This window comes from Montipora capricornis, chromosome 9, assembly GCF_036669925.1.
Source record: "Montipora capricornis isolate CH-2021 chromosome 9, ASM3666992v2, whole genome shotgun sequence".
NCBI classification, from domain to species: domain Eukaryota; kingdom Metazoa; phylum Cnidaria; class Anthozoa; order Scleractinia; family Acroporidae; genus Montipora; species Montipora capricornis.
In genome coordinates, this window is record NC_090891.1 from 40,545,426 (window position 1) to 40,560,425 (window position 15,000).

A 15,000-nucleotide genomic window follows, 5' to 3' on the forward strand; every position below is an offset into this window, starting at 1 on the left:
CTCGTGTGTCGAGCGCTCCCAGTTAATCGTATGTTGAGCGCTCTCACTTAATCGTATGCCGATCGCTTTCAGTTGGTATCTTTGCGTTTCTCGTGTGTCGAACGTTTTCAGTTGCTCGTGTGTCGTGTGTTTTCGTTTCTCGTGTGTCGGGCGCTTTCGGTTGCTCGGGCGTCTTGTGTTTTCAGTCGCTCGTGTATCGAGCGTTTTTTCATTTGTTAACGTCGGTGTTAAATTTCTTCGTGTTGGCTGTAATTTCTAGCACTGGCTTGTAAAGTTTGTCTTATTTTGCACTGTTTTAGTTTGGTCTCTGTGTATTACCGGCTTCTAATGATTTGTCTCTGTTATTTACTGGCTATTTAGTTTGCCTCATTTTGTCCCGCGGTAGCCTCGGTATATTTTTTCGTCCCAGTACGCCCCGACCCCATCCTCCTCCTTGCCGTGACCAGAAGGGTAATCTTATTCACGCCCTATAACCTGTTTTAGGACGGGTTCCTGGTCCGGCTCTGCTGGCGGATTCTCTTCCTCCCTGTTTTAGGCTTCGCTTTCTCCCTTCCACGTTTTTAGCTTCGTTCTTTTCTTCCCCCCTTTTTAGGAGTGTGCATCTGCTTCGTTTACTGCGCCTCTTATGGAGGCTCAAGCGACCCCACGCTCTGTACGGCGGTGTGATTGGGGGGGCAATCCTGTCAGCTGGGCCGGACCTCTGCCGTCTATTGAAATTGTTTCGCAGGGTTTAGTCTCCGCCTCACCGGCCCTGTTACGTTTCCCGGCACTGGATAGTTTTGTGGCCGGTAACCTGTGTTCCTGCTCTCCCTTCTGGGAGGTTGTCTTGAAGGGTCACCCAAAGGCTTCGGAGATTCTGTGGTACATCACAGAGGGGGTTAGGGTGCAGGAGTTTTTTCGTTCTAAAAACGAGTTTCCCTCTGGCATTTCCTTGATGTATATTTCTAGTGTTTCGCCTCCTTGCCTTTCTGTTAGGGTTTTTCTGAGTTTTGGAAGAAGGACATTTATATTAAAGTTTCTCGTTTTCCCCGGTTTGGTGATCCCTGTCTCTTCGTCAGTAAGTCGTTGGCTAAATTTTGCCTCCCATATCTTATTCCGCTATGGCGGTGAGTGTCTGTTTTGGCAGTGAGGATTGTTTACTATAAAAATCGAAAACTATCACGATGAATACGAACGGAGAGAGACAGCGCTAAGGATTTTTACTGTCCATTGTACTATAGCCTATCGTCTTTTGTCCCAACAGACCCTAATTGGAAGGTGATGAAAATCTAAACATGCTTTTTCCTTAGTTTCTTCTCAACAGTTTACGATCAAAATTGTTTAAGTTTTGTTCAAAAATTTGTTTGTATCATCTAAAATATGAATTTTAGAATCGTTTATTTTTACCTTCATCCAGAATCGAGGGATTTTAAATTGCGAGGAGGAATGCTATGGCAACGACAACGCCACAAAACTAGATTATTATTGGGTAAAAGAAGAAATTGACAATCGTGCTGCGTGTGCGTGCGTGATTATTTTTTCTCTTTCAACCAATGATATTATTGTCTTGTGGCGTTTTCGTTGTCGTTTCTTAAACTCCCTTTAAAGAACTTGGGCAGGGAAAGCGAAGGCCACGAGAACGTTATCTAAAAATATTATTCTCCGTTATTGTAATAATTTCCCATTTGTTCGAAGTTGGTTGGCATGAAAATTGTGTATCAACATGCCAGGAATAAAATTGGTACGAAAATCTGGTATGGATATTTGCCAGAGAAACTGAGGAAATTGAAAATTTCGCATCAGGTGCTTGCATCTTCCACATAACATCAAATATGGTCATCCCACGTCTTTGTCAAGGCGAAAACGACTAAGAAATTTAGCAAAATTTAAAAGACAAAGAGATACGTAGAGTAGCAGTTTTGCACCTATAAGAGAAGGGTTGAAATGCTAATGACGTATTTAGAACTGCGTTTACGGGAAAAGGCAAACTGCGTTAGGCTGAAATTTGCGTTTTGCCAAAAATCAAAGACACTTGTTGAATGTTGCTCATTTATTACCTGGAAGCCACGGACATCAAGTAATTTCTCAAAAGAAAAAGACAAGTGAGAATTTGCAAGTTTGGCGGTATTTTTGGCGTGACAATTGCAAGCAGTACGTGGATGACTTTTTTACTGTCGTTTGTTTATAAGCTCCCCTATAGATTTTTGGGACGGAAGTTTAAGATTCCAAGATTGAAAATCCACGTATATATCACATATTGTGTAAGTAAATTCTACAGTTTGAGAACAAATTATCATAGTGATTTTCTCGTATTTCATGCCTTACCAGTCCAATGAAAGCCGTCCTTGGACACAAAACAAGACGGCCTAAGATCACTGAAAGAAAGAAGGGAAAACAAAAAATGATATGAAAGGAAAGGAAAAAACTGTGTGTAAAAAGAAATTGAAATGTGGAATGAAAAAATACATTACATTTCTTATATAGAGGATATTACACGGTGGCGACAAGTTATGAATTTTATGTTTTAGTCGCAAGAACAATATCTGAAGAACGAGTGCAGCGAACGAGTGAGATATTGTTCTTGCCATGAGAACGTAAATTTCATATCTTCGAGCTAAAGTTAACGTACAATGTTGTTTTTATGATATGGACAATAAATGTTCAAAGTAGAGATTGAAAAGCAACCTTTTATGCTGGGTATCAATACAAACAAAAACATGCGGGAAAAAAGGCGAGAATCGTGACGTCATCGCTCAATATGACCATTTGACCATGTTACGTACGAAAAATACGCCACTCGGTTACCGGGCGTGTCGTACTGATTTTACGAGCGCTTTACTTCCCGGTAAAACACTATCTCCCTTTCATATAATATAATATTCTAGTATCAAACAAATAAATTTCCCGACCTGAAACAAAATCGAGTGACTTTGATAAGTTAAGATTTTTACATGCAAAAGTGTTCTTTCTTTTTTCAGCTTTCGATTCAGCTGATCAAATGAGTAATTTCTCTTTCAAAATTTTAGTCTCGAATGAATCAGCACACCAATTTTCGCAGTTACGAGATCTTAATTATCATCCTTCTTCTCAATAAATTTCGAATAAATTATTGTGTAAAATAAATGATACTAGCTAATCGTACTCATGAAAACAAAAAAAGAACAAACAAAAATATATAAAACAATGAAATATATTTCTTTTGTCCTCAACATCTATTTATTACATAATATTTCAAAAGGCGTTATCAAAATAACAAGCTTTCTTGTCAAAGGTTGCAGACTGGCAATCGAAATTAAAGCTGGAATCGTTTACATGTTTGGCATGATTTGTCTTAACCTGGTTACTTCTATGCTTTTAAATAAATTTATTTAATATTAATTATTGTATTTTGTATTGTATTCAAAATACTAAAATTATCACCTCAAGTAGTTAGTTTCAAGTTTCAAGTTTATTCAAATTCAAGCTAACAGCTAGTTACAGTTACAGTTAAAATTATTAATATAATTACAGTCGGTTATAATGATAAAACTCTCACACCGCACGTAGCAAAACTGAAGAGGCTAATCAAGGGGGCGGAGAGTAAAATAAACACATCATGTAGATATTAATTGAATAAAATAGTAATAAAGAATGAAATAAACACATAAATACAGGGAGAAAATCGAAGGCTACAATGCACAATATTCCATGCAATGAAATTAGGTAGTTTGTACAAGCAATAAAACAAGAAATGGTAGAACTACACACAGAACATGACGTGCGGTGCACCAGCACAGAAAGTGTGTCCGATATCTATGCGACTAACAGTGAAAGTATGTTCAGTTTCGCACCATTCACTTGCCTATTCTTATCTGTCTTACCTGGTTTTGCCGTCGCAGAAGTACACTTCGTCGACCAGTGGATGTATAAGGAAGCTCCTTTTAACACCTGGAAATAAATGGTTACCGCCATCCGGCTAATTTCATGCTCTTTTGTATTATTTTTTTTGAGAAATCCAGAGCATAGTACTTTTTTTAAATCATGTTGGACCTTTTGAGATTCATCCTAGAATTAAAGTGGCTAACGAGAACGTTTATTTGCACGTATACACATGAGAGGTGCACTTATGTGATCAAGCTTTTCTTTTGTGTGACGTTATATGCTGAGGAATCATCATCTTCGTCGTCACATCAAAATCTGTCCAGTATTTTCTTTTTTTGTATTTGAGACGGTCCCAAGGGCGAAGTGCAATGCCCAAGGGCCATGAAACACACGATCGAGAGATGAGCGCAAGCAGATCTAACTAGTAGTATACAAAATACCGCGCTAGTGTTAGTGTGTGTACTACTTACCTTAAGTTTTAAGATAAGAAGTAAATGATTTACCCTTAAATTCAGGTATAAATTGTGGTAGCTAGTATCTTCGAAGGAATGATCCATCCGCGCATGCCCTAATCACCTTAGCTTTAACCCAATCTCGACCCCAGAGCTCTTCTCTTTTGCGCATGAATGAGGGAGAGAAGAGCTTTGGGGAACCCTGAAACAAAGCGACTCTGATGGGTGAATTCATGTTAGCACGAGGAGTGAGCAGGATCCGTAAGGTTCAAATAGCCAATTTTTGGCTATAAGAACTCTACAGCGCATGTTCTGCTGCTACACAGAGTTTCCCAGAGCCTCGATTCATGCGCAGACATAGGATCCGAGGCTCTCGTGACGAGAATGAGCCCTAACCCCATTCAAATCACGCATGTTCACAACCTATCCTTCAAGAAACATGTGCAGTTTGTTAAGTCAATGCAGAGGGGTTTTGAGAGAGAATCTTTAAGCCCCAACTTTACATAGTGTGTGAGGGAGCTGTGGCCGGCATGGGCATGTGTGTTTGTTGTAGCGAAAAGCCCAAAAACCGAGCATTAACTCTGGCTTAAATGATGCCACAAACTGGCTCCTGGATTCATGTCCAGGGACATAAATCACAGAGAAATGCTCTACGGTAGCTTAAGTTTATCATCTTTGACCGAGAAGTATATATAAAATCGCTAACCATTCATAGCTTTATTGTATACTCCACTTAGTATCGCGTTTCTGATTGGTCAGTGCACAAATAGATTAAGAGCGTACAAAAAGAGGTTATAGAGTGCAATACGGAAGTTGCTACGGAAACAAAGCGATGGCGTAATTTGCTGGAATATAAAATAAATAAAAAATCGTATGAACTTGTTCGTGCATTTCATGATTTATGGTAACTCGTGCTATTTTGAAAGTTCAAAATTTTGAGTACCTTTCAAACAACACTTGTGCCCATAAATCACGAAATATACTCGCGTCCATACAATTTCCTTTACATAATCATAACTGTAGCACTTTGACGCTTAGCTGTTCCAAAACCTTGAGTATTGACCCAGTCAGGTCAAGGTTTGAATACCGTCTTGGATCGTTCCTGTTAAGATGTCCACTTTCATTGTGCGTTTATATACTGGGAGAATTCATTGCATCTTGAAAGGGAAGTTCGAATGTACGAACTTCCGATTGCTACTTTGAAAGTTTTACTGCTGATGTATAAAAGACTGGTAGGAGCTTAAAGTACGACAGTTGTCCGCCGAAATTGAATGGGAGTGCAGGGATGGTGCAGTGGTGAGAGCACTCGGCTCCCACCAATGTGTCCCGGGTTCAATTCCCAGACCATGTTATCATCAGCTGTGGGCTGAGTTTGTTGGTTCTCTACTCTGCTCTGAGAGGTTTTTCTTCGGGTACTCTGGTTTTCCCCTCTCCTCAAAAACCAACATTTAATTTGATTTGCGTCAATTTCTTGATTTCGTTTCAGTTTACAGTGTCCCCATGCAATTAGTGCTTCAGCGCTAGAAGATTAGACACTTTATTTAAAGTACCTTTCCTTTCTTATCCTTTATATTACCAAAATGTGGCATTCTCGCAGTCGTAGCAAAGGAAATGGTAAATGTTGACCCCGATAAACTACAGTGTAAAGTTGCATCTAAGTTGGCAGGCTTCCCATTAGGAAAAATTCCAATTAGTTTTTAGAGCGGTTTTCAATTGAGTGTCGTAAAACAAATACCAAAGTAATTACTTCGACCAATCACTGCAGCTGCAAACTGTGCGATAAACCAATCCAAATTCGTAGTAATTCCGTTTAGATAAGTCGAGTTCGCCGGATATAATATTAATATTCAGGCATGGCTACGAGGCTTTTTAGTCAATTTTCACAGTTCAGTTCAGTCTGTTTTCTTTGTCTCCAAGTCGCAAGGGAGATTTCTAAAGAGAATAGCATCGAAATTTAACCATAAAGCCTCGAAGCCATGTGTGAATATTGATATACCGAACGTGGCCTGTTGCTCAAAGCGTGGGAAACGCGATTGGTTTTGGCTTTCCTTTTCATTGGGTGATAAACTGGCGTGAGATTTTTAAACCAATCACTAAGCGTACTACAATTGCAATCGTGTAATTACTTTCGACATCTATCATACTTAAAAGTCAAGGCATGTTACTCACGTTCTCGTACTGTAAAATTGACTGTTACAGGCTTAACTGAGCTCACAAAGACTTGGGATGCGTTGCGCCGTTCGTAGACAGTGTACGTGGGAATCGACAGGAAGTGACGACCAACGGATAACTTACTTCCGGCATCGATTTGAACCGTGAAGTTCATTTCCATGGAAGCTGCTAGCTGGATCTGGCCAATCTAGTAGGTAGGATATAAAGTTAAAAATACCCTCTCTTATTCTTATTCAACTGTGTCATGGGTATTTCTAGCTTGCAAAGCTGATGGTTCTGTTGTTGCGGAATGTCCACCGCCCCAGGCTTCTCGCGCCGCTCGAAATCTCTAGGGCAACCGCCAGTTACGCAGGCTAGAGTATTTCCTTCCAAGTTTAAACTTTACACCCGCGTCCTCAGCAATTATAATCGAGAGCTTAAAGCAAGGATAACTACGACGACTACGAGAATATTATTTTAAAATGTAACTCTTCGAGTCGTTGTAATAATTTAGTGATCATTTCAAGTCGTTCGGCGTGGAATGTGCGTGCCAACATTTTAGAATTGAATAAAATCAGTGATAAAGTTGTGCTTGTTTGGGGAGAAAACTGAAAATCTAAACTGTTCCCAGCCTCCCTATAGCCATAAATTTGCAGCTGGTCAATTCACGTCTTTGTCAGGACGAGGGCGGCAAAGAAATCTGGAAAAATGTAAAAACCGCGCAAGGCTTGCAGAGCCGTTGTTTTGCGTTCTCAAAGCAGTCGTCGACGTCCTAGCTGAAGTTCCACACTACCAAGGGACTTAATTCCTGGGAAGTCCTTGATTGATTCACGAGACAAAGGTCTTTGTGACTGATACGAATATGTAGTGCTGCCCGGTTGTTCAAAAGCCGATTAACGCTAATCCCAGTTTAAAAATTAACCAAGGAGTTTAGTTCTCCACTCCCAAATGCTGTTCAACGCTGATATTCTGCAAAGCCTTACATTAGAGGGAGTCAATCTTGAAAAACAAAAATAAGCAAAAGAAAATTTCACCAAAAAGTTGAAAACATGAAAAAAAAGTTTATGCTAATCCTGGATTAAGTGAATCGGCTTTCGAACAACCGGTCCCAGGAGCCCATGACTAGAAACGTACAAATTCATTGTATTTGAGCATCTGAGTTCATATAGATGGACTAGTTGTCAAACCCTGGAAAATTCAAAAGCGAGAACAGTGACATCGCGCTTCATAACTTGACTGTGACCGGGCACAGTCTTTTGACCTCGGTTTTAAACAAATTAAACGAAACTTTTGATTGGCTGTCTTTTAGAAAAAGGGTGTGGTTTGTGCATGGTCAGGGCCAAAACAGCGAACAAAAACATAAAGTAACCATTTCCATACATGAACGATGATTTGAGGAAGAGAGTTCTTGCAGATCCGAGTTATTTTTAGATAGATTTTCCCTCGAAACCAGACCTTTCCAGGTAAACACAAGTCTTGCATTGGAAATTATTACCCATGGGATTGAGAATGATCCCTCATGCGAGTCAAATGTCATTTTAAGACTCGTCTGAAAACAGCTTAATCTGTGAAAATTCCGTTACACAGACCTAGTATTGGAGTTGTAGCTTCCTGGTTATGGGGGCGCCTGTTTCTTCAATATAAAATCAAATTAAATGGACAGTTCATACACTGCCAAACAAAACTTACGAGACAGACAAGTTTTAAGACCTTGACACATGCCTCAATCACCCCTGGACAGATGTTCTGTCCGTGACAAGCGCTAAAATGCTGAAATACTCAGTGAGGGGGAAAGTGATAGCGGTTGGAGCCCTTCGTTAAAATACTGAATCGAATCGTTTTTTCCTTAATTCACATTACGTAGATCTCAGATCATCTCACTATAACATTTTAAGCTGGGACAACTGAAAAATGCAGACTGCAGACTGTGCAGACCGTTTGTAAAAGGAAAAGTCGGTTAGCTCAATAATAGTGAAGGTAACACCATATTTTACCTCTCAGTGGTCTTCACAGTCGGTAGTCTGCGTTTTGGCGTGACCGTTTAAGCTGCGCATTACGCCAAACGTTCACTTAAATGCAATGCACTTTTTTCTTAATTTCCAAGACAATTTTGAAGCTCTTCCGACTAACATACCTTAAATCGATATTCTCCAGGGTGAGGACTGGTGATGTTAGTCTTGAGTTCGTGGCTCAGAAAAACTGCATAGTAAGGTAAGATCCATACAAACAATACATTCCACGCGTGATCGCCTGACAAGGTGTCATGACTGACGGATGCTGTGAATGTCACTGAATCGCTGTGCAGGAAAACAAATGAGCTGTTAACCTTTTTTCCTAAGCGGGTTTCGATGGTGTTTGAGATCAACAGGGACACCCAACGTCAATTTTCGGAAAATATCTGTTCGGAAGACGGTTTGAGATCTAGAATTTTCGGAGCGTTTGTTGTAAAATTCCTTGCTTGCCTCCATGCCTGTTCTATCATTTTCGAACTTCTAAAAAATGGTATAATTGCCCATTATTAACGGATTTTTACCCTTAAAAGGTCACCTAGAATTATCGGGAGCCATTTTTCTGGCTGAAATTTTCGAAAAGGTAAGTTTTGATCCCTATAATTTTCGGATCACTAGTACTACACTTTCAGCTAGGGAATCCGAAAAGATGAAAAATTTTCGGGGATAAAAATATGCCTATATCTACCGTTTAAATTCTAAAATACGTTTAACGATGCTATGTCTAAGTGGTTTTGAACTATATTCTCGTTGGATGCCCCTGGTTCAACACAAAACAAATTTATTGGTTTCAGGGAGAAAAATAATCGTGCTGAAAGTACTCAGCGGAAAACCACGTGAACTAAATCAAATTAAGGGCGCGTTCGATTGACCCTATTCCGGAATAAGAATACGTGGAGTGATGATTAAAACGGTATGTTTGGCGCGTTTCGAAGCAACAAGGATAACGAAAGTATTTTTAAAATAGCATTTTAGCAGATATTTGAAATTTTTAATGTGAATCTCCGTAAAAACGAAGGATTTCTAACTTATATTCCATGTATTCCTATTCCGGAATACGGTCAATCGAACGCACCCTAAAAGTTTTGACTAAACAGTGTGCACATGACGGTGAAATGTTTATTCTCGCCGATATAAAAGAATCCGGAATCCAGCAAATGTAAGGCTTTGGAATCCGGAAACCAGAGAGTGGAATCCGGAATCCTGCATTGTATGGAATTCAGAATCCACAGATTTCCATGGCCAGTCCGGGAACCATTTTGGTGGAACCCGTGAGTTTGGAATCCGAAATGCATGACTCTGGACCCGGGACCCGGGATTCGGAATCCACGGGCTGGAATCTGGAATCCGAGGGCCACCAGAATTCCTTTACATAGGGAGATTATTCACTATCGGTAGTCCGTGCCAATCGACTTGTAAGGTAATTCAGTCTCCCGTTATGAACTACGTGAAGGAGATGGGATGATCGTTAAATAAAAACTATAGCGTGAAGTTGTATTTTAGCTTATTTTGAAGTAATTTTCCGCTGAGGTTACTGTGTTTCTTTCTCAGCTCCCTAATGTTTCGTAAGGTCCGACCTAACTTCATTATAGAGAAATTAAATTGATTTACCGTTACAATTCAAACGATCGGTATTCCAGTTTTGAAGAAGTGGAGTCGGAAAGGAAAGGATGGCCGCACGACCATCATGGCAAATCTCATTACTAAAAACACAGTGTCTATTTGTCCGGCAGCCGGTGGAGATTTAACTGAGAAAATTACTATATGGCCGGCAGTCCGAGGGCACTCCAGTTAACATTCAACCAACTACTACATCGAAACTCTTGTCGTTTTTAATTGATTTACGTACAGATCGCAATAACTGAATGCTAACCATTTCAAAATGTGCGTTTTGAGTGAAACACTCTTCATCAGCGCTATTTAAAATGGCTGCTTAAAACGTGCGGGTTAATTTGTGAGACCTACTATAGACCTTTTCGGCTTGTACATTTTGTTTTCCCAATAAAGATCATGTGATAATACTCAGGAGGCTTGGTCCTTTGTTTTGTTCATTAAAAAGAGTGCATGCAGGCATATTCTTGCTTGCATGCCCTCATTTTAATGAACAAAACAAAAGACCAAAACGAAAAACGTCACTCCAAAATATAACTTAGCGCTATCGTAAGTATTTTGCGACTGTTCCGTCGTGTTCACCTTGTACAATATACAGGTGAACTATCCTGTAACTGAAAGGGTACGAACGGTTTTAAAGTCCAAACTGAAAATGACCTTTTCATTGTTATATGCTCATGTTGTCGCCGAAACCTAAAATTTGGTGATTTCACGTTGTTGTTTTGTGGAGTACGGCAGAGAAAAGCACGGAAATTCGTGTTGCACCACAGGTAACCCAGGCTCACTGTGTGTAGGTAAATAAAATTATAGAGAACATATGAGGCGAAGTTTAGGTCTGAAAATTTGCTAGGAAATGGAAATAAAAATCGATAAAGCTTACCATGTGGTGAGCTGTTGTTGTCTTTAATACGTACACGAAGTTTCGGGGAAAATGGTCCCCGTTCACCTTCCTTCATAATATAGTGACAAGGTAGGAGACGGAAGCCAGCTTATGGACTGCGATCGACCCAAAAAAGCACGATTTGTTTTGGCGAAAATCGAATCCAGTCGCTGAATAAACACGCCAGGCTCGTGGAACATGAATTTCTCTAAACCATGAATCCACTGAAGCATCTCCAGGTAGCAACGTGAAGCCACCAGACTCCGTAAAACTTGTAAGTTAACCTGCTAAAATGGCGGCCAGAAAGCGCCAACCCTAACCCTAACCCTAACTCGCGAAGTGTCCAATTCAAAATGGCACTGAACTCTAGACACCTGGTGACGAGTTTAATAAGTTCTGGAGGGAGGAGAGTCCCACATTGCTAAAAACAAAACTCACTGAGCAATCTGGGACTCCCCTCTCTCCATGGGGACTTGTTATACTCGTCACCAGGCGTTTTGAATTGGACACTTCGTGAGTACAACGCTTTCCGGCCGCCATTTTAGCAGGTTAACTTACAAGTTTTACGGAGTCTGGTGGCTTCGCGTTGCTACCTGGGTTACCTGTGGTTGCACATGCGGCACGTTTTTTTTTTTAACCAATATTGGAATAAATACACAGGTGATTATACAAAATCGCGCGCTCTCATTGGCTCGCTATCTCGGATTATCAGCCAATAGTGACCTCGACGGACAAAATGGCTGCTAGTAGTCGTTTTGCCACTGTAAGTGAAGATGATTTCGCGTTAAAATATATATATTTTTCTCTCTCTCTTTTGAAATACTAAAACAATTATTCGCCTCAGGCTCACTTTACCTTCGGCGAATAATTGTTAAATATTCTTGCTTCGTCGAGTTGCCGTAGCCGTAGCCATCGTCTTTGCTGGCCATGGTCTTTGCTTAACTCCCTAATTTCTCATACAAGACGTGTGATTTTAGTTGCTGAGAAGGTTTGGTTTCGCGGGAAAATCAATCTAAAAATAACTCGGTCTATTAAAACGCCAACCGCAATACAATGAAGTTGTATGCTTGTAATCATGCATTGGCTCCTGTAGACACTATGTACTGAAAAAGAGCAAAAAAACCATTATAACCATTTTCAAATTTACCTTAATATCCTCGAAGAAAAAGCAACACAGGAATTCACCTTATTCCAAAATGGCCGCCATTTTAGTATTATTTAGTAATTGTAAATTGGTCCTCGTTCAAGGTTAAATATTCTTTTGAATTTTACGTTTGAAAGCGAGGCGAAAAGGGACAATTTGCAAGGAAAGAAAAGAATAACAAAATGGTGGCCATTTTGGAAATTAGCATTACTCACTTTTGAAGCAGCATGCCGGCATCGTGAGTTAAGACTGTGTGAGTTAAAATAGGTCTTGGCTCTAAAAAAGAGTAAACATTCTAAATGAAACGTACGTAGTTTGAATTGTTCTGCCAGTTAAACTGAATCTACCACCTTTCGGCATGCTTTTCATCTTTTGTATTCTTTTCCTGATTTCCTATTTCCCTACCACAATACGTTAATTGTGTTTGAAGCAGGAGACCATGTTTAGGAGCCTCGCCATGCACTATATCCTTGAGTCAAGCTTTGCGTGTATCTCAGTAAGTTCTATTTTTATAACTAACCCTTCCGCAAGAGACTGACACTTACATCAATTTACACCAATTTGCACATTTGCCATTTGCATACATTGTTTGTGCTATTTATACCTTCGTTTGACAATGACTTCAATTATTCAAGAGCCTGCAGTGACAAGGAACGAACAACTCTCACACTAAACCTATGTCACGGCATTTTCACAGACCGATCTATTTTTAGACTACCTTTTCCGTGAAAAAAACAAAACAAAACAAAGGCAGTTTCGGTTTGGTGACGCTGTGACGTCAAGTTTGTTTCTTGTGATTGGTTATCGGGCTCCTGTGGGAGTCTCGTTCGCGGGAAATTCAATCTAAAAATAAATCGGTCAGTGAAAACGCCGTGACAGGAATATGGGGCTGTTGTTCGTTCCTAGTCATGGGCTCCTGCTTTATTCTGATTATCCATTCTAAACAGTGCTTGCAGAGCCAAAGAACTCGTGGCGTTCTAAAAATAGAGAGATACGCGCAAAGGTTCCTGGTTCGAAGTCAGCCCCCCAAACACACACACCCTTCCTTGATAAACCATGGTGCACCTAGGCTGGGTTTCTCTTCAAGACTTTTCGATGTGTCTTTTCTCTTTAAAAAAGAGAAGATGAGTTTTGTCTTTTTGGAGGACCTCTTGATCTTGGTTGGTTCAGCTCAATAACTTCCAGGATCTTTCGTGTATAACGATATTTCTTGTGTACAAACATTGACGTCACATTTCTTTTGATATTCAAATTTGCCAACCACGGAATCAGGTTCTGGTTGGCATATTAATAACAATGGGTGACTTCACGAGAAACATCGCCATTACACCCGTCCAATCTTAGAAAGTACAAGTTTGCGGAATCTTGTTGTAACGAGGGAAAAATGCAGTCTTTACTTTGTACCAGCAAACTCAGTGCTTTATGGTCTACTTCCTGGCACTAGCTTACTGCCAGGATCAGTTTACACTCGATTTAACGCTACAAAGCCTCAGTTTCCTCGTTAAGCTCTTTCGTTCTCCTTTCTTTGGTCACGGTACAAACTTACCTCGCACTATCACTGAACCGACTCTTCTTCCGGAATTTGAGACTCGATTATTCTTGCAACAGCAGAGGGCAAGTGTTTCCTCCATCTTGGAAAAAAATTAACCAAAAAAATATTAAGTCTTCTACTTCACTGTTGCAAGGTAATTTTCCTCAGCCCTCCCACTGATAGAGATGTGTTGCAGCTACTGTGTGGTCTCAGGGTTAACGGTGTAGCTATGTAAACACGGATTTACGGTCGAGCTACGTCGCGTGTGACCAGTAGTTTTGAAATTTGAACTGAGTATTCAAATCTGCGTGCCAGGTTTGAACTTTGCCGTCGAGATTCCGAATTTCCCGTTGAGATTTCTTTGATATATCGCGAATAGTTAGCTATGAACTTTCGTTTTCAAACATCTCCAAACAGAGAGATAATAATGATTAAGGTCGGAGCCTAACAGTGTCCCACAGACATGGCCTTGCTTCCTAATCGTTGATCAAGGTTTCTGGCTGTTCATCAACGACAACCACGACGTCCCATTGGTCCTTGTCCGCCATCTCTATTGCAAATGATGCCAGAAGCCTAGGCTTGAAAATAAGATAGTGATTCGTGATTGGTTAGCAGCGCGAACATGACTCGATTCAGGACACAACTTCGTTGAAAGAGCGGCAAAACACTGCAACATTGTTGCGTCGAGCAGAATTGTTGGTTGTAATGTTTGATCAAAAGCAAATTATATCCAACATTTGATCGGCGAGGGCTTTAAGTGCAGACGAATCAGTTCCACTTTCGGAGGTGGAAGCGGAATAACTAAATCTCAGTTATTCATTATTCCTTCCATTTCTTTTCTCCGAGTTATTCATATTTATTGTTAAAATTTTGTTCGATATCCATTAATCCGTATTCGTTTTTCTTTAACAGAAACCGTAAAGTTCTTTATTTTCCTTTTTAAGCCGTTATTCATTATTCCATCCCTGATTTCAGTTTGCTTGCCTTCATCATTGTTACGGTTTATGATTTGTACACCGCACATATCACAATTTTAGGATTTAGGATTTAGGATTTTATATACCGGCACATATCACAAAGTGTGACATCGAACGAACACATGATAACGCCAAGTGTGATATCGAACTGTGGTGTGAGATCGAACGTTAGCTTGTAAAGGCGCTTCTGGCTGCCGCTATCAGTCCATATTTGATTTCAAACACCCAACTCACGCGTTTTTCCCTTAATTTTTTTCCTAACAAAAAGGATTTTCTTTTGAAATTGAACTAGGGACGCGTCGATGCTATATACACAACTCTTCAACTGAATGAACAGTGTATGGGACCGTGCATGGAATATTTTTGTGCCGTGAATAAAAGAAAGAGTGAATTTATCACTGAATG

At 40.1% G+C, this 15,000-nt stretch overlaps 1 protein-coding gene and 1 long non-coding RNA gene across 2 annotated transcripts in view; one reads left to right on the forward strand and one right to left on the reverse strand.

The window, feature by feature from the left end:
* The window catches only part of LOC138015051 (uncharacterized), a 94,086-nt gene extending 85,408 nt beyond the window's left edge, over nucleotides 1–8,678 (forward strand). Inside the window, exons 4-5 of the long non-coding RNA XR_011125475.1 lie at nucleotides 6,492–6,658; nucleotides 8,598–8,678. This is a non-coding gene — a long non-coding RNA (uncharacterized lncRNA). The remainder of the gene's footprint in view (nucleotides 1–6,491; nucleotides 6,659–8,597) is intronic.
* The window catches only part of LOC138015047 (uncharacterized), a 27,951-nt gene that overhangs the window by 7,329 nt on the left and 5,622 nt on the right, over nucleotides 1–15,000 (reverse strand). Inside the window, exons 4-9 of the mRNA XM_068861946.1 lie at nucleotides 13,634–13,718; nucleotides 12,303–12,363; nucleotides 8,578–8,740; nucleotides 6,462–6,651; nucleotides 3,840–3,906; nucleotides 2,305–2,354 (exon numbers count right to left, since the gene is read on the reverse strand). Of these exons, the coding sequence (XP_068718047.1) occupies nucleotides 2,305–2,354; nucleotides 3,840–3,906; nucleotides 6,462–6,651; nucleotides 8,578–8,740; nucleotides 12,303–12,363; nucleotides 13,634–13,718 (616 nt within the window). The remainder of the gene's footprint in view (nucleotides 1–2,304; nucleotides 2,355–3,839; nucleotides 3,907–6,461; nucleotides 6,652–8,577; nucleotides 8,741–12,302; nucleotides 12,364–13,633; nucleotides 13,719–15,000) is intronic.